We start from the raw sequence: 19,781 nt of genomic DNA, 5'->3' as shown, positions 1-19,781 counted from the left end.
TGTGAAGGCTCAGTCCTTGCTGTGGAAGCCCAGGGTTCAAATCCGACCTGTGGCTCTTCCCTGCATGTCATTCCCCATCCTCTACATTCCGTCACTCTTCAAGCTGTCTCTGTAAAAAAGCTAAAAAAAGAACTGTAGTGCAATGTCTCTAGATTGCTATGTCTGAAATCACATCACAGTGAGTTCCAAAGACATTTTAATGTGGACCAAGAAAAGACAACACAACCAAACCAACACTGACCCACAGTTGCTGACAGTCTTTATTTTGTGAAACAATTCTTCATTGGCTTTAATTGACTACAGTGTGTTTTCTTCTATTTAAAGAGACATTATCTGCTTTGAATTATACAATCTCAATAAACTAATGCATGTGACCTTTATCAAAGTCCTTTTTTTCCACATGCACAGAGCCTGTGATGGAGTACTGAGGTCATTCCAGTTAACAAGGTTTCCAGGATTGAAGGCACTACCCTCCATAAAAAACCTGATCTGACATGGAGAGATGACACTGTCCCAGAGGTCACATCTGTGAGTCACCTACAAGCCTGATTTTGATCAAAGCCTCCACCATAAGTGTCTTGATCTTGACCCAGAACATACTTGGCGCACCAGTAATAATGGTTTGTCCGCAGAATTTTCCGAGCACTACGTTTTCCATGACCCACAGTGTCGTCAATCCATGTTGGGACTCCCACGTCCAGCAAACGGAGTTCCAGTCATCTGTGTCATGGGCGCCGCCCGCTGATATCCAGAGGGTCCCTTGGACGTGCAGCCTATAGACATTGACAGACGGCTTGAAGAGTAGAAGGCATGGACTCAGATGGGACTGCCAGGGAGAACAGACTCTGGGCTCGGGTCACTGAAGAGAAATACTCATGCATACAGTCATAGCTTGATGGACTGTACGCCACTGGAAGTGAGCTTAACACTAAGAGTTGGGCTTCCAGTGGAAAGGTAAAAACATTCTCCACAGATCTGGAAAGGAAAAAGAGAAAAGACATTTAATATATACATATACAGATTCATGCACATACACATGTATGAGATTAGTAAAACTAACACGCTGATCCCTGATTTGCTCAGGGGTTCATAATAGATTTTTTACTATATTTCATAAAAGCAGCAAAATATTCATTGTGTTGCACACACAAAAACAGAATTGAAGGAATTAACATTTTTAACTGATGATGTTTAACTCATTATTCATGCAACAGAGGGTTGATACAGGTGGAGCTGTCATAAAAAAGTTCCTCAGACTGTTTGTCATGGTATTCCACGAAATGTATGATGTGAAAAAACAATAATTCAATCAGTTTTCCTAGTTATAATTTTCTTTTGTTTGTTTCGAAGGCGATCGTGGTTCTTTAACAAAGCTTCACCCTCTGCTATGGGAATATCTCAATGATTTGTACTGTTTACACAGCAGATGATGAAACATGAGTTCAGAGTGCACACAGTGACACTGTTTGAACCGCTTTTAGGGTCAAGACCTAAATAACATTATCTATAAAAAGAATATGCTCTATTAAAAACACATATCACACATAACTGACAAGGGGTGTATGTCTCCTCTACTAACGACATAAATCCTGACAATATGCTGTCATCACTTAGATACAACCTACTGTTCAATAGGCGCAGTTTAATTCAGTGTCATTCAACAGCCCTGCAATGAATCATTTTTAATACATGCATCCTTTCTATATTTTAGAGATATAGAATATAGAATATAGAATATATTTTATAGATATAGAATACATATTTTATAGATATCTTGAGAAGTTGAACAAAATATTAAAAACACTATTTCAGCACCTATTTTAGTAAGTAAATAAAAACAGATCTGTTTGGATCATGTAACACATGACATTCATTTCCCTGTTACCCTGTCCTGTCATTAACTGCTCACCTTGATGTACAGCATGACCAGCACAGAGCAGGGCCAGTAAGACCAGCAGCCGTTCCATCTTCCTGAGCCTGAGATGTCAGACAGCTTTTGACAGCTGTTGTCTCAAGCTGTTTGGATCATATTTATAGAGATTTTAAAAGAGGTGGAACAGGTTCTGACCAATGGCAAAAAAGCTTATTCCAGGTGACTCATTTCATTAAAGTGACCTACTCTAAAGTTAGTGTGTGCATGTGTGTAAGTTTTTGTGGTGGGGATACACCACCTAAGTGATTTAACTGTAGTTTTGGGGAGCAGTTGCATCTGTTGTTTTACTAATGAATATGACAGTGGACCTGGATTCTATCTTCCAACCACTCAAAGCATTGCACATCACATGCACCTGTTCACACACTGATGGCAAGGTACCAGCTGCACTTGGGAAACTCAGCAGTTTGGGGTACAGTATCTTGTGACATGCACACTAGAGGAGCTGAAGATCAAACCCAGGGCTGGTTTTTAGTGGCCCTAGTCAGGATTTCATTTGTGGCCCCAAAACACTCTTAGTACAGTCAGTAAATTGCAGACAACGCTAATATTTTGTTTGGATTAGTCAGATTGTTCTCATTTGTTATCTCACAGGTGCTGTCCTCACACATCACAGGCACTTCATCTTCTGACATGTTTGCAGCCAAATGAAGAAAATAACCAGATGTCCTGTCTGATCAATAAGAGTGAGGATAAATACCAAAACATGATGATGATTCACATGGAGGATGGATGGAGGAGCTTTGGGTCCTCCCTTTTTATTTGGTTTCAGATTTGTCATGTACACCCATGTTCCCACTGAGCATTAGACGTCTATTAGACGTCTAGTCCAAGTTTAGACCGAAATTCACCCGTCTATAATCGGTCTATTTTTAGCCCAAACCTAGACGATAGAATTTAATCCATTGAATATTAAATTAAAAAAACAACTGTATATTGTATAAATGGTGGCCAAATGTTGGATTAAAACATTTTTAACAGTCATTGATCAATGTACAGTGTAGTGTAGTAGATTTAGACGCGATTTAGATGTTTAAACATCGTCTAGATTTAGACCAGGTTTAAACTATTAAGTTATCTTTATTTTTTAAATGTTTTTTGTTATGTTTATACCTTGTGCTTTCTTTTTTAAGCATAAGATTATGCCAACCATGTTTAGAAATATTTAGATATCACTATTAACCTATAGCTAAATATAGGCAGTTTATTTAGCAGTAATGCAAATAATTCCTAAATAATTATTGATGAAGAGTAAAATAAAATGGCAGTCTGCACTAAAGGCGATCGGGGACAGTAGCCAACATGATATGCAGATATACTGTCAGCTCTATGACCCCTCTCCACTAGGAGGCAGCAACAGGACCGGAAATCAGTTTCTGGAAAAAACAAAACAATTTTGGCCCGACACCGGTGGATGGCATTGGCGAGCAGAGAAGAGAGCGTGAGAGAGACGAAGGGCTCATTACAGGTGAGTGGTCATAGGTACGTTATTGAAATGTTGTCTTGTCCTGCAATGTTTCTTTCACTCCGTTTGCACGCGCTCGTTAGAGCCGAAAAAACAGCCGAAATCAGTGGAAAGTGGCGGTGACGTCAGTCATGCGACCGTTAGTAGTCTGTTGAAGCATATATATATATACATCTACATTTCAGGATCTGGTTATTATAGACACAGATTAAATGTTAAATATAAATATTTCAATATTTATCATCACAGTAACAGTGTTACACACATTAGTGGCTGTAAACACTCAGCATTATAAAAATACATACGATGGTTTGGTGCTTACATAAGGAGTAAACATTTATAATCATCACTTTAAAAGTTACATACGTTGTTTTTGGTGCCTGTTTGTTTCCCAGATATATTAGTGTGTGTGTGAATGGCTGTATAAGAGACATTAACTTAAAGAACTTTGTAGAAAGGCGCTTTATGAAGTTCAGTCCATTTCCTTGTATTAGTTTACCGGCAGATCTGCCTTATTCAATATGGCGGCGACATCGACGTACGATTCAGCGCTCAATGCGGCGTCTATGTATACATGTCTATGCTGGCGATGCCCAATGCCCATTGAGTCAAGTCCTTTAAAACCATGTACCTTTTATAGTATCTCTGTGACATCACGTAAAACAATAGGCAACCACACTTGCAATTTTTCTTCATTTGTTTTATTGCTTTGTTTGCAGAAGCAGTTCGGAAATCATTTAAGGAGGCCACAGATGACCTGATCAGCTCTGCAATGGGCACCCATTTAAAACAGGCCCCAGCTCGAAGCGGTGGAGGGGGCTACAAGAGGCCCAGGACACCATTGGTGTAATTTCTCTCTTTTTTTTTTGCCTCAGAGTTATAGGGTGTTCTTTTACAATTTCTAATGTTTGTTTGTATTCTAAAAAACAATAATTGTATTTTATTTTTGCTATTTTGTCCTTACTTTTTCTTTTGATCCAGTTGACCCTATCTGTTCCCTCCTTCCATCTTTCCTTCCTTCCTTTTTGTTAAGAAAATAAAAATATTTATATTGCACTTTAATATGTTTGTGATGGTTGTAATTTGTTTGAATGATTTTAATAAATGTATTCATTGAGATTACAGTAGGATAGTTTGGTTAATGTTCCCATCAAGAGATGTATTTATATCCAGTGGTAAAATAAGCATGACATTAGTGTTAATGAAAGCTATTTAAAAGACCAAATAAACATATAGTAAATAAATTGTCATAACATACTGCAACTACATCAAGGTAAGGATCACAGGTTAAATTTGGTCCCTTTTTTAGAGAATCTAATTTAATATTCAATTTTGACAACTTTAATTTCCTTTTATTATAGGTTTATTGAGAATAATTTAATAGATTGTAATTACATTACTTGAATATCTAGATTTATTAGAATATCCATATAATAGTATGTTTAATAGAGGTCTATATGACGTCTAGATTCTGTAATGGGGTTTAAATATAGTATAAAAGTAAATGTCTGGCAAACGTCTAAATTTAGATGTCGATAAATAGATGTATATTAGCAGTTATTTAAACATCTAAGATTAGACAAGATGTATGGACGTAGACGTCTAACAGTCTTTTAGACGTCTATTAGACGGCTAGTCTAAACTTAGACATCTAAAAAACTTTCATTTCTAGACCACTGGTAGACCGATTTTAGCCTAGATGTCTAAGGACCATTTAGACGTTTATTAGACGTCTTTTAGACTGAAAAATGCTCGGTGGGTATTGTTCAATAAAATAATTTAAACTTGACTTAAAGTTTAAAGGTAATATGTTGTATTAGTTTGCATGGATGTCTGCTTATGACAAAACAAAATATTTAGACTTATGTTTGGATATGATACGGTTTGTTTATATTACCCACAATTCACAGTTAATTCTCATTCTCAAATTTCTATAATTGACATGGAGTTTCCGGTTTGTGTTGTTGTGTTACTGTCCAAATATTTACTGACTGGTCTTTAAAACCAGACACACAGATGCCGTTTGATCATTTCCCAGACAATCAAAGTTATAAACAGACATTTTTAATAACTACACTTACTCCTTACTTACATCTGTTAGTATAATTACATTATGGATCTTATTATTATTTTAAGTTACTTTATTAATCCCACTTGGGGAATTTGGATAGACACTATGTTATTAGTAATCACACACATACACACAGATAGACATACATTAGTGGGCCCAGCTCACAGACATGTTACCCAGTCTGGACTGGCAGCTGGAGAGGTTCCACTTCACACCCTGCGCATTGCTGAGGTGCCCTTGAGCACCGGATCCCTAACTGCTCAGAGGGCATACTATATGGCAGCCCCCCAGTCTGACATCTCTCCACTGTGATACATGTCTATAGGTCCTATGTGAGTGTGTGTGTGTGTGTGTGTGTGTGTGTCCTTTATACGTATGTAACATCTTAACCAGTAACTATGGTCGTTGAGTGAATGTGAACAAAAGACAAGAAGCTCAACTGCTCTAGAAGTCGGTAAGCATGTCAGTTGTTATGTAGAGATGTCACTTGATGCGTGTGTTTTGTGTTTACTGAGGGAAAAAAACTGTTCTGCATATACACTCTGGATTCCGTGATGGAATTTTGGCCACATTTGAACTGGAAGATTTGGGAAACAAGTATAAGATATGAGCCTCTATGATCAGTGCACAGTAGAGCATGCTCATCATTCTTACATGAACATTATGTGACCTGTAATAACTCTTTACAGGTTCATATGTGAACCATTTGTTTCAGTCAGTCACATGTTCAAAGGTCTCACTTCTTTATGACATGATCATATGCCGTCCAGCTTTGATTGGACCATGTCTCCATGAAATTACTGTAATATTACCATCACATGACAGACTGATCACATGACAAACACAGGCTTCTCATTAAAACTGCTTTTGTAGAAACTGCGTCCTCTGATTGGCTGTGAGCTATCATTGAGGCGGCAGCTCTCTCTGTGATTGGACCATTCAGTAAAGCAGCGCTTCCTGATCCATTTGTTTTTAAAGCGGCGGTTCGGTGGGAAAGTTTAACGGTGGATCAACATGTCAGCCAGGAGCGGCTGGAGCCTGGCTCTGCTCGTCGTCTTCTGTCTTTTTGTGACTATACATTGTAAGTTTCCCACTCTGGACCACCTCAAACCAAAAGCCAGCGAGAAGGCGCAGGGCAGAGCCGTGGTCGCCCTGCTGAAGCGGCTGCTCGGGGACAGATCCACGGAGTTCATAGTGTCTGTCAACACGAGCCTCTCCAACGACAGCCTGGATGTGTGTGAGCTCAGGTCCACCACTAACAACAAGGTAGTGGCTGCAGGCAGCAGCGGGGTGGCCGTGGCCTCTGGCATCTACAACTACCTGAAATACTTCTGTAACTGCCATGTTTCCTGGTCCGGGGACCAGCTCCAGCTGCCCCGTCCTCTGCCCACGCTCACCGGCGTCCTGCGCATCAACACCCCGCACAGGTCAGTGCCCCGCACCGTCTGTACACTGATACACGTATCACGGTTTAAAGAGCCACTACCAGCAGCTGTTTAATACTGCAGGCTCTGCAGGGTTGTGGTTGGTAGTGGGGAGGGGGTGGAGAATCAGAAAATAACTTTTTATATTATCTCTCTCTCTCTCTCTCTCTCTCTCCAGAACACAACAGGTAAAGTATTAGAGTTTAGATTTAGTCTCAGTTTCAGAGCCATTTTAGGCTGGGAATAAACTGGAATAAACTGGGAATTTACAAAATTGAAGGTTGGCTCTTAACCTTGAACTTAAATATAGTTGTGTAAAATATATGTTAGCATAATCTTGACTAAAATGCAGGTCCACTTGAATATCTGCTATTCATCAGTCACATGCACATAGCACACTGCTTACTGCAGGGCTATTAAGGCCACGCCCCCTACCTGTACCTGGACCACACTTTAGAGCACACAGAGACTGTTGAAGACATACATTTGAGCTCATGGACTACATAATATTGTTCAATAAAATAATTCAAACTTGATAAAGTTCTACGCACAAATACATCTGTAAAATGCTGTTTATAAAGTAAAATGTCACCATTATTGTAGTGTTGTAACAATATGCTAATAATGTTTTATTCCCTTGGTGCAACATTGTCTCAACTATAAAATGTACATATTCCCACTGTGGTGACAAATTTATCCACCACGCCTACACCTCAGCCCAGCTGTGTAGTGCACGTACTCCACCACAGATCTGATGGAAAGGTAACGTGTTGAGAATGAGCTCACTGTAGTGTATGGCTCAAGTGACACTGATTGTTTCCTGTGACTAAAACCTGTACACAGCAGTGTTTTGTTCTTCTGCATGGCTGGGACTTTCTGTTCGCTTCTATGTATAAGAATATCGTACATCTACGCTATGAAGCTATAAACATTTATACCATACTGACAGCTGTGACTCTGTCTAGACTCTAGACTATTGAGTCTTCATTTACATCAACAGTTAATTGATTTTATGCAACTGACATTAACATTGAAAGTTTCTTTGTTCTGTGCTGGGTCATGTGTTGTCCACTGTGACTCAGACCAAATGTGTGAGGCTTAAAATTTTTTTCCTTCCACATGTTGTTATTATAAGAGATCTCTAATAATAACGTGTAGACACAGGCAATATGTAAAATTCATTGACAGTGTGATTTTACTGAAATCAGCAAAACACCCACCACATCCATTTCACACTGCTGTACATCAGCTCAGACTCCGCTCAGCGCAGCCACAGAGCTTCACAGATCATGGAGATATTCAAGGTATTTATTCTACGAGCAGCTGGGAACATCTAAAAAGTTTCCAAGTTGCTTAATAAATAAAACACAGAGTACTTTTATTTACAGCACTATCAGACTTTAGGAAAGCTGATGCTGTGGTATGTCTGTGTGCATGTGATGGTGTTATGTGGGGGGCGTGTAACCCCAGCCCCCTCCACAGCAACACAGAGCAGAAAAAACTGCATGTGTGCATGACAAATGGAGCATTGTAACACATCATATTTCATTGTTTACTGTGAGCACTATGGACACTTGTACCACAGCCGGGCCCTTTTTAAAGGACCCTCCTTTCAATTATCTGTTGTGCATTAGATCCGCATCAGCTCACCCCAGTTATTTCATGTGCACAGTAGTTAGATTGAGAAAGCGGTGGAAGAGTGGCACAGTTTTATTTTCCCATGACTATAACTTAGCAGTGAAGCAACTCAAAGCTTCAGTCATGCACCAGCTGCAGGTAACTCAGATCCACACGTGTCAGTGCACACACACACACACACACACACACACACACACACACACACACACACACACACACACACACACACACACACACACAGACTCTCACATGGGACCTATGGGTATAAATGTGTTGACGCTGTTTTAAAATCATGGCAAACCACAGCCTCTTGAAGTTTATTGCTTAAATAAAAACAGTAGTTTCTAGAAGTTTAAGTAAGACAGTCTTCACAATTGAACATTAGACTGTCTGTCCTCACTGATACTTAGTTCAAATTGTTTGTACTACTACTACTTCAGAATTTACAACAGGTTTGAAAGCAGCATAACCAATCATAACATAACACAACACTACAGGTAAAGATACGTTCCCAGGAACAATGCTACAAACTAGTTTGTACAGATTCCATGAGAAACCTAACCCCATGTACACAGGGACAAGAATTTTGGTATATAGATGCACTAAATACGTGTGTCCCATTTTACAATATTTGGAGCTATTGTTATTATTTTTGCATTGTTGAAAAGCGGATCCTGAAGGAACTTGCAACTTGTTAAGAACCTCAATGTTGTGGGGGCTGACCTCAATGTTTTTTCCCCCCATAGCTGAAGACAATCCTGGCTATTATTTGCGCCCTGGCCATTATTTAAGCAGCATTTATTTGAGAATTCATAGAATCTATTTGTAGTAAGTGTGTGTCTATGAGTGTGTATCTGTGTGTAAGTACTAAATTAGTGTTTGGTTGTTTTGGTACATACATGAGCATGAATGTACAAGTACATCTATACTTACATTCTTGCATGTGTACCTGAAAACATGAATTTTGTGTATGCATGGGTGTGTATGCATGTGGAGGTCATCAGTCATTCTTCTGAATGGGATTTGTGCACAATAAACCTGTAGCCGAGCCCAGCAATGGAGATAGAGTGCTCTGTCAGCAGGCCAGGATTTACGGAGGCCGATTCAGCTGATGGGTGCTGGGAATGCCGTCTGATAAAGGGTGATTAATTGCCCTTACATCTCTCACTTTACATGCTGCTTCACTCACGCCCCAAACTAGATTAAATGAATTCAAAATTATTACAGGTGGGAATTTTCCATTTTTCATACAGTGGAGGTGAGAGGAGTGCAGAGAGAGAGAATTAGGAATGCCTGGATGAGTGCAGGAAGAGCAAAATGCAGGCTGGAGGTGTGGATATAAAATGCAATGTATGCAGTGAATGAATGCCAATAGAGCTGAGCCACAAGAAAAGAAAATATAATGAGAACAAAGTATGAACAAAAACGAAAAATGCAGAGAGCAAATAGAATACAGGCATGGCTGATTCTCTCTGTTTTCTATCAAGTAAGTCACCATACCTCCCAAACTGCTGCCGAGGCCACAAATTTCACTCTACAGAAATAATTTATAATAGAAACGTAGAAAAATGTGTCGTCTCACTCATATTCGTCTGCTGAAGCTGTCAGATTTATAGTTTTGGCGTGGGATGCACAGATGCGCCAGCAACACACACCTACAGCCTCATAGACCACCATGTTAAAAAGGTGGGAACATTTCTGGAGGAAAGCAGAGGTAACATTTCTTTGAATCGCTCTAAAATTTCCTAACTTTGGCCACATAAAATATATATGTAGACATTCAGGAAGAGCTCAGAATGCTCACAGTGAAGCCGGTTCAACGAGAGGAATTACGGTTTGGCCAAAAAGCCTTCTTGTTTGAGGGGTACTTCCAGACGTTTTTCTCTCTCTCTCAGCGGTATCAAATGTCACAGGAGCTGCTGCGGTTGCTTGCTCTGCTCTGATTGGTGGGCTCCACCTGGTCCTGACACACACACACACAGACAAAAGTCTTTCAAAATAAGAGTCCCTTCAAAATAAAATACTTTGGAAAACTCTTTCCTTAACAGACACAAGACCATACAAGCACACACACACGCTGACAGCTATTTAATGTATGGGGGCAAGGGGGCCAAAGCCAGGCAGATTAAAAATTTCTTTAGAAATTTTCTAGTTTAAATTCTGTTATTTTATGGTAGAAAAGTTACATAATGTTGCTTTTAGGCCACCTCATGTATTAGCAAGTATGACTATGTTTTCTAATGTTTCTATGCATATGAGAACTAAAGCTGATTCACTTGTTAACAATATTGTTACAGCTATGTCCACCCATTTAAATACCTAAAATGTTATGTAAAATGGTTAAGAGTAGGGTTTAGTGTTCAAGAATCAGAATGACTGAATTATTCTGTAGACTATAGCTACACTTAATACTGTAAATGTTAGTGAAATCTCTACTTAAGGTGTTCTACGCTGGACTCAATGGAAGGCAATAGCCAAACAACATTTTCTGCTCAGAGAAGGGTTCAGTGATTTAATGAAAAAGGTTGAAGCAATACAAATGTTGGCCAAAAAGTTTGCAAATTTGCTTAAATGATTCCTCACTGCTGTCACTTAAGTGTCAGCATTGTCTAATCTCTCATCAGCTCTCTTTTACTGACAATCATAAAACTGATAAAACAGAACTATAGAAAAGCTTTCTATATAATTCCATTGAAATGCATTGCTGTGTAAAATGTTCTCACTGCTTAATTATAAAACCAGTGAAAACTCAAAATGTATCTACTATGTTCGAACAAGTATGACTGATGGTTATTAGAAGTGATTAGAAGTTTAGGTGATTGACATAATGCCACAAACAAAAGAACTGTGCCCATATTTGAACATGATGTTTGTTGGAAGTTGGTGGGAGAGAGGAGGAAGAAAGAAAGAAAGAAAGAAAGAAAGAAAGAAAGAAAGAAAGAAAGAAAGAAAGAAAGAAAGAAAGAAAGAAAATGACCAATGACCATGTATGTCTGTGCATATTTCAATGTAAACATGCACCATAAAACACACCATACACACACCACAACCACTTAAAGCATAGATGCAAATGCAGTGGAGCATGGAATTGTGATACAGGGTCATCTGAAGTTGCTGTTTGGTTTGGTTAGTGGATGGAAAGATGGTTCACAGGATGGAGGGGCTGAGGTAGAAAAGCAAGAAAAGAGGGAATGAGAAATAAAAGAGATGGATGATCTCTTTCTGTCAGGGTGGTTATTTAGAGGAGTGCTATAAAGCTGTCTGGGAATGAACAGATTTCAGACTAATGACCAAAAAGGAGAGCAGTTAAGGGGAACGGACAGTCTTAGCACTTCTACCAAATGAAACCAAGCTGCCACTGTCACACACATGCAGTGTATACATAAATAATGCACATAGAAATATGCAAATTTGCATATAGAAACATGTAGATTCATAATCTGTTTCTGGATTGATCCAATATATAATGATACAAGGTGGAAGCTCACAGGTCTTTCACATAACACAGGAAGGAATACAAAGCAAAATTAAGATAAAAAAAGAAGGGTGGATATGAAGATAGTATAAGTTTTATAGTTTATTACATGTTCTTGTGTGATTCTTTACCTGCATAAAATTCAGGACCATATACTGCCCCAACCACTGGATTCAGCTTCCAGCCTGCACAGGAGACACACACAACGACACAGAAACAGACACACACAGACACACAGGGTGAATGTTAGCATTACTGCATGTACTTAGAGCTCCAAACAAACCTCTAAAGATCACTACACTATTATCTTTTCTCATAAAGGTACAATATGTAAAATATTTACTGCATTAAATCATGTAATGAATGTGTTGCCAGATATGAAACCAGAAAGATCCATAATGTAATTATACTAACAGATGTAAGTAAGGAGTAAGTGTAGTTATTAAAAATGCCTGTTTATAACTTTGATTGTCTGGGAAATGATCAAACGGCATCTGTCTGTCTGGTTTTAAAGACCAGTCAGTAAATATTTGGACAGTAACACAACAACACAAACCGGAAACTCCATGTCAATTATAGAAATTTATAAGAATTAACTGTGAATTGTGGGTAATATAAACAAACCATATCATATCCAAACATAAGTCTAAATATTTTGTTTTGTCATAAGCAGACATCCATGCAAACTAATACAACATATTACATAATACAACAGATTTATTTGTACGTAGAACTTTATCAAGTTTGAATTATTTTATTGAACAATATTATGTAGTCCACAAGCTCATGTGTGTCTTCAATAGTCTCAGGTACAGAAATCACCTGTGCAGGTAGGGGGCATGGCCTCAATAGTCCTGCAGTAAGCAGTGTGCTATGTGCATGTGATTGAGGAATAGCAGATATTAACTGCATGAAATCTGCTGGGACCAAGATGTCCTGCATATGAGTCCAGCTCATCAAACACTGAGGCTCTGTTAGTTTTTTCTGCTTCCTAACTGGAGGCAGCCATGACCTGGTTGAATCCTCTAAATGCTCAGGAAAGGTGCTTCAGTGCCTCCTTTCTTAACTCCTTTAGTGTAGGATAGCCTGGATCCTACTCTCAGTACAAGTCTACTGCCTGGGAATGCCCACATCTTTCAAACTTGATACCTCCAGTCCTTAACACAGACTGTTGATCACAGAAGTTGACATCTTCAAGCCTAAATTGAGATGTTGCTTTAGTAATTTTCTCTGACTTTAGAAAGCTCCTTCAGAGCAGAACTGTTATCACAGGCTGAACAGGAGTCCTCAAGTAAATACACGATAGGTAGGCCCAAAATCTGAGGAGGTCTTTCTGTACAAAGGTTAGTTAGTGTTGTTAGTAGGTGTAGAAACTGTAGAAAACTCAAATAACTGAACACTTTGGGTGTGATTAACTGTTACTCCTCTCATATTTTGCCATACACTTAGAGAAGTGACTGTGTATATATACAGTGTGTGTGAATTAGGAAACAGAGTCATAAATGATTGAAGAGGTTCAAATGAAAGCAGTTACTCTTAAACTACATTTTTAGCCTAATGCTATCTGTTGTCATTTAGTCTCTCTTTGTTGTTTTAGTGTGTTGGGAGGTTTTTTTTTCTTGTATCTCATTTAACACATTGTCATTATTTTATCACTTTTATAATAACCAATTTATTTGTGTGCTTGTATCTAGATTCCGGTATTACCAGAACGTCTGCACTTTTAGCTATTCCTCTGTGTGGTGGGACTGGCCGAGATGGGAGAGAGAGATTGACTGGATGGCACTCAATGGAATCAACTTGCCGCTGGCTTTTACTGGTCAAGAAGCCCTGTGGCAAGAGGTACGAGTAATCTTGTTAGGCTGAAAGTGATTACATTACTGAAAACTCTTTAAACATTTTTAATTGTGTGTCTTTAGGTTTACAGAGCTCTCGGGTTAAACCAGACAGAGATCGAGGAGTTCTTCTCTGGCCCGGCGTTTCTCGCCTGGAACCGTATGGCAAACATGTTCAAGTTTGGTGGACCTCTTCCGCAGTCTTGGCATGTGAACCAACTCTATCTCCAAGTACTGAAACCTCCATCATTGTCAAGCCAATTTGAAGCCACTATGTGTACAACAACCTTGGCACTACCGAGTGGTAGAATTAAACAATAAACATGAAGTGTGATAATGAATGAGCCGAAAGCTGCTTCTGGTCGGCACCGTCTCGACATCACTATTCTACACACAGTGGCTTCAGTTTGAACAGTTAAAGTTTTTAAAAAATATTATGTAGTAACATGATTTCCACTTTCAACAGCATTCATAATTTGTGATGGTTAATTCCATTTTTATCACAACTTGTTGTTGTTACAATTGCTACTATCCTTCTTAATGATAATACTACATGCTAGTAGTAATATGAGATCTTTATTTGGAGTCCAAACTTCTCTGCACAGAAACACTGTTCTCACACCTGAACTGAACAGTGCAGAAGGTCAAAGTTGAAGCAGGAAATGGCTCTTTAAACTGTGATGGCTGTTTTGTTTTGTATATATGAAATGTTCATTAAAGACCTCATCAACTGATTTGGAATAACTCCTCTCACATGACCTTTCCTCTCTTCTTTTACAGTTTAAAATCTTAGAGCGAATGAGATCCTTTGGTATGATTCCTGTGCTGCCAGCCTTCTCTGGAAACATTCCAAAGGGAATCCTCAGGTGACTCATGTTTATGTTAACTTATACTTCTCTATTCACAAGATATTAGAGCCTGTCCACCACTGGATCGTTGAGCCATGTGTTTCTAAGCCTGTTACCTACAGTTTATGTACATAATTAATAAGAATGTAAAGCCCTCCGAGGCAGATGTACTTTGACTTTGGGCTATACATAGAATTTGATTTGATTTAGATCACAAAATATTCAAGTGTTAGACTGGCCCAGTCAAAGTCCAGACCTAAATCTCATTCAGCATCTGTGGCATGACTTGAAAATTGCTGTTCACAAACGCTCTCCATCCAATCTGGCTGAGCTTGAGCTATTTTGCAAAGAAGAATGGGCAAAAATTTCAGTGTCTAGGTGTGCAGAGCTGGTAGAGACATACATGTACTGTACCCCAAAAGACTTGCAGCTGTAATTGCAGCAAAAGGTGGCTCTACAAAATGTTGATGCAGGGGGGCTGAATTCAAATGCACACCACATTTTTCAGATTTTTATTTGCTTAAAATTTTGAAAATGATGTATCGTTTCTGTTCCACTTCACAATTATGAGCTACTTTGTGTTGATCGATCACATAAAATCTCAATAAAAAACGTTTAAGTTTGTGTTTGTAAGGTGGCAAAATGTGAAAAGGTTCAAGGGGTATGAATCCTTTTTCAAGGCACTGTACCTGGAAATATCTGAGAAAATAAAGATGAAGCTCAACCAGGCATTTCTCTCCAGCTTACCTTGCTCCAGGTTTTATAAATTATTTTTACTGCAGGTCTGTGTCTCACCTCCCTGATTCGTTTTAGATAAACAGTCTGTGAACATATGACTATGGAAGTAGAAGTAAAAGAAGTAAACGTTTGAGTGAAAAAGTGTTTCTTGTATTTCAGGTTGCATCCAGAAGCTAATGTAACCAGATTGGGGTCTTGGGCTCGTTTCAACTGCAGCTACTCATGCTCTTATGTCCTAGACCCTCGAGACCCACTTTTCCTCCAGATTGGTTCCCTCTATCTGGCCCAGGTGGTGAAGCAGTTTGGTACAGATCACATTTACAACACTGACACCTTTAATGAGATGACTCCACCTTCCTCTGATCCCACCTACTTATCTGCAGTCAGTCGCTCTGTCTTTGCCTCGATGACCGCAGGTGAGTGTTTTGTGACCAAGGTGCTGCTGGTGTGAAAGTCTGCTTTAAGCGGACCAGAGTTTGTTTCCTTGGATAGTCTGCTTCGTTTGGTCAGGTATGAAAGCTCATCTGAACTCTGGTGCGGACCAAACAAGTGAACTCGTGGGTCTGCTTGCAAGCCTGGTGCGGTTTGCCTACAGTGGGAAAGCAAATGGACTATCCAGTGAACCAAAGATCAGAAAGCTAATCGATGAGCCGTTTTTTCTTCTTCCTGGTGCTTTTTTTTCTTCCTATTTACTAGTCACTTGTCACAGCTATTGTAACTGCATGACGTTGTCCAGGCAGTTTGGTCCGCTTTCAGTGTATGCAGTGTGAAAGTGAACCAAACCAAATGAGGGTGTGAAATTTCTTGGCATTCCCCGCCCAATCGAACCGAGCCTCCCGGACTATCCTGGTGTGAAAGCAGCATTACACCCTGTTTACACAAACCTGACAGTGCCTGTCTGAATGCTGATATTCTGGGTAACAAGCAGAATAATTGTCCTTGTTTGACCTGTTGTTTAACTCTCTCACACAGACAGCCCCCTTAAAGCTCCCTGCTGATTTTCATCCATTTTTAAGAACTACTGTTCTTGTTGTTCATCCAAATCTCTTTTTCTCCCCAGTTGATCCTCAGGCAATTTGGCTGATGCAAGGCTGGCTGTTCTTCAGTGATGCATCGTTCTGGAGGCCAGCCCAGATTCAGGCCCTACTACATGGAGTGCCCCTTGGACGAATGATTGTACTGGACCTGTTTGCAGAGACTGAGCCAATTTACTCGTACACCAACTCTTTCTACGGACAGCCTTTCATCTGGTGCATGCTGCACAACTTTGGAGGCAACAGTGGATTTTATGGCACAGTGGAGAGCATCAATTCAGGACCCTTCAAAGCCTTACATTTTCCAAACTCCACTATGGTGGGCATAGGCATGACACCTGAGGGCATTGAGCAGAATCCTGTGATTTACGAGTTGATGACCGAGTTGGCTTGGCGCAAGGAGCCGGTCAACCTGACCAAGTGGGCATCGCTGTATTCAGCACGCCGCTATGGCAGCACAGAAGAGAACCTGACCACTGCATGGAAGCTTCTGTTTGCCAGCGTCTACAACTGCACAGTTCCACATTATCGAAACCACAACCACAGCCCACTGGTGCGCCGGCCTTCCTTTCGCATGAATTGTGGTCTTTGGTATGACCCGGCTGACTTGTTCAAAGCCTGGAGACTGATGATAGAGGCTGCTCCATCTCTCATGTCCAAAGAGACATTCCGGTACGATCTTGTGGATGTGACTCGACAGGTCCTACAAGTCCTGACAACATCCTTTTACCAGGATATTACTGATGCCTTCCAGAAGCAGAAGCTGCCAGAGCTGCTGACTGCAGGTGGGGTTCTGGTCTATGACCTCTTGCCTGAGCTCAATCGTCTGCTGAATAGTGACCGCAACTTCCTATTGGGGAAATGGTTGGAGCAAGCCCGATCCTTAGCCATAGATGAGAAGGAGGCACAGCTCTATGACATGAACGCCAGAAATCAGCTTACACTATGGGGCCCTGATGGTGAGATTCTTGACTACGCTAGTAAAGAGTGGGGTGGCCTAATGGAGGACTACTATGCCCAGAGATGGGGCCTGTTTGTTCAAACCCTGATAGAGTGCCTGGACAGTGGACAACCATTCAAGCAGGACACCTTCAATCAAGCAGTTTTCCAGGTAGAGAAGGGATTCATTTACAACGGCCGAAAGTACCCAACCAAGCCTCAGGGAGACACGTACGAGATCGCATACAGGATCTTCCTCAAGTACTACCCACAGGCCTTGAAAAGACTATAGTGAGTAGAGACTGCATTTTGGAAAAACTTGTCTTGTGTCACAGCAAGAAGAATGTTTTCCTCCAGTGTGTGTGTGTGTGTGTGTGTGTGTGTGTGTGTGTGTGTGTGTGTGTGTGTGTGTGTGTGTGTGTGTGTGTGTGTGTGTGTGTGTTGCATTAGGAAAAAAGGGATTTTCACTTTATTTTTGGGTCAAATATCCAGTCATGCTTTATCACATGGGAGAAGGAAAGATAATTAAGACGTGTTAATGATTTCATGTGTGCATCTCTTGGGTACTGTCAACTGATCATAAAGGAGCTATATGTAAAAACTGCCCTGAACTGAGAGTGTGTCTTTGCTGAGACAGAGATGGGGCTTGAATAAAACTAAATGTTCTCCTGATATATCAGTCTGAAAGTTCAGAAGATAAATGACTTATGAAGTCTGACTTTTACTTCAGTGAATCAGTAAGTTGTTCAATCTGTGCTCACATGTCTCTTATTGGAGTCAGTAGACTCAGGACCTGCTGCTGGCTTCCTGAAGGGGGGCAGCAGTGCCTAAACCATCATGACACAGATCTCTGCTATCACCTCTTAAGTTAAGTAACACAGTACAAATCTGTTTCTTCCCATTGTGTTTTTACATATAGCTCCTTTTTTTTCAGATTAAATTTTCTGGCATAAGATGAAAAGATAAATATGAATCTCATGTCTGTGTGTGGAATGTGTATTGTGCTGGAGTCAGCACTAGCCTAGCTTAGCATGAAGACTGGAAACTGAAGGAAACAGCTAGCCTAATTCTGTCCAGAGGAAACATAAACCTGACTTAAGGTTTCACAGGTAGTTAGATGCAGGAACAATTTCTTGATGAACAACAGTTAAACTGCCCCTTCTGTGCTGCACGTCTTGGCACATACAGCCAGTGAGCACAGGTTTGAGACCAGATGTCCCAAAAACACTTCGGGAAGGCTGTTCCCCCTAGACTCCCTCTGATACCACAAATGATCATTTTTACATTTTACTTCATGTACAGGTTAAACGAAAGAGATCAAGCTTATTAATTAATTAGTGAGGTGATTGAAGGCCTAGCTGCTTCTCCCCGCTTCCTGTCTTTATGCTAAGCTAACAGTGCGCTTAGTGTAATGTCGATCATTTTATGGCTTGTTGTTCTATGATGGTTTTTCCTTCTAAAAAACCTAGCTTTTTCTATGAAAATTCAACCGAGACACTTCACATGAACATGAGACATTTTCAGTGAAGTCAAACTACTACAAACAACTAGTTTTGTGTTCGATTTGAGTGAATGGGTGTTCTCTTTGATAATTGTGGTTTTAGTTTAGGACAGTCTAAATATTTGGGGAGAATAATGATGATAATGAGTGTAGCAGTCACTACATGATCACAGCTTACATTTACAGTGTACCAGTAAACATTTAATGTTGCACAGTGCTGATTTCTATATTGTATAAATGCTATTTTTTATATTCTAATGAATGAAACTCATGATTCTTTATCTCAGGCATGTCATAAAGTCTTCAGGCTATGTGACTAAATACAGTGATTTTATTCTACACCTCTGTGTTGTGTGTGTGCTCACTGCTGACGTTATCTCCACACATTAACTGACCAGTGGATATGTCTGTGAAGGCTGGAGAATATTCAGGAGGAGCAATGCGGATTCCATCCTGGCCGTGGAACAACGGACCAGCTCGTTACCCATACAGGGGTGGTGGTCATGGGAATTTGACCTCCCAGTCTACATGGATTTAGACCTTTTGGAGGTGTTACGGGCATGTACAACTGAGAGGAGACCCTAGGGCAGACACAGTTCTTAGCTAAACTATTTTGTTTGGATTAGTCTGATTTTTATTGTCATTTTTTCTTAAAATGACAATACATCTCTGTCATGCAGTCAAAAACAAATAACTTATGACATTGCAGCACAAACGCTGCAGACAGGCAGCACCATGCAGCAGTGAGTTCTTCAGACCATTAGGAGGAAAGCCACAAATATGAATTTGTATGTTAATGGACATGTTGTGTGAGAGCATGTGAAAGGTTGAGTCTCACAGTCGTTGCATGAAAGTTGGTAGGCCAAGCACGATCCGGCGC

The 19,781-nt window shown here is 40.0% G+C and overlaps 1 protein-coding gene and 1 pseudogene across 1 annotated transcript; one reads left to right on the top strand and one right to left on the bottom strand.

Annotated features, from left to right (window-relative positions):
• Positions 1-361: 361 nt before the first annotated feature.
• LOC113747864 (C-reactive protein-like) lies at positions 362-881 on the bottom strand (annotated as a pseudogene).
• Positions 882-6,370: 5,489 nt separating this feature from the next.
• naglu (N-acetylglucosaminidase, alpha) lies at positions 6,371-19,242 on the top strand. Its single transcript, XM_019271254.2, has 6 exons — positions 6,371-6,896; positions 13,701-13,848; positions 13,926-14,072; positions 14,622-14,707; positions 15,587-15,843; positions 16,488-19,242. The coding sequence occupies exons 1-6, from the start codon at positions 6,484-6,486 to the stop codon at positions 17,690-17,692; spliced, it is 2,256 nt and encodes a 751-aa protein (XP_019126799.1). The 5' UTR covers positions 6,371-6,483; the 3' UTR covers positions 17,693-19,242.
• Positions 19,243-19,781: the final 539 nt, after the last annotated feature.

This window comes from Larimichthys crocea, chromosome XVI (genome assembly GCF_000972845.2).
Source record: "Larimichthys crocea isolate SSNF chromosome XVI, L_crocea_2.0, whole genome shotgun sequence".
Taxonomy (NCBI): Eukaryota; Metazoa; Chordata; class Actinopteri; family Sciaenidae; genus Larimichthys; species Larimichthys crocea.
Note: the sequence above shows the minus strand (reverse complement) of the source record. Positions and strands in the feature narration are given on the sequence as shown.

What these genes read in the sequence shown, in the direction of transcription:
- naglu (XM_019271254.2), top strand. Translation starts at nt 6,484, where the DNA reads ATGTCAGCCAGGAGCGGCTGGAGCCTGGCTCTGCTCGTCGTCTTCTGT. An exon ending in CGCATCAACACCCCGCACAG is followed by an intron (nt 6,897 to 13,700) that starts GTCAGTGCCCCG and finishes GCTTGTATCTAG; the next exon opens with ATTCCGGTATTACCAGAACG. An exon ending in CTTTGCCTCGATGACCGCAG is followed by an intron (nt 15,844 to 16,487) that starts GTGAGTGTTTTG and finishes TTTTCTCCCCAG; the next exon opens with TTGATCCTCAGGCAATTTGG.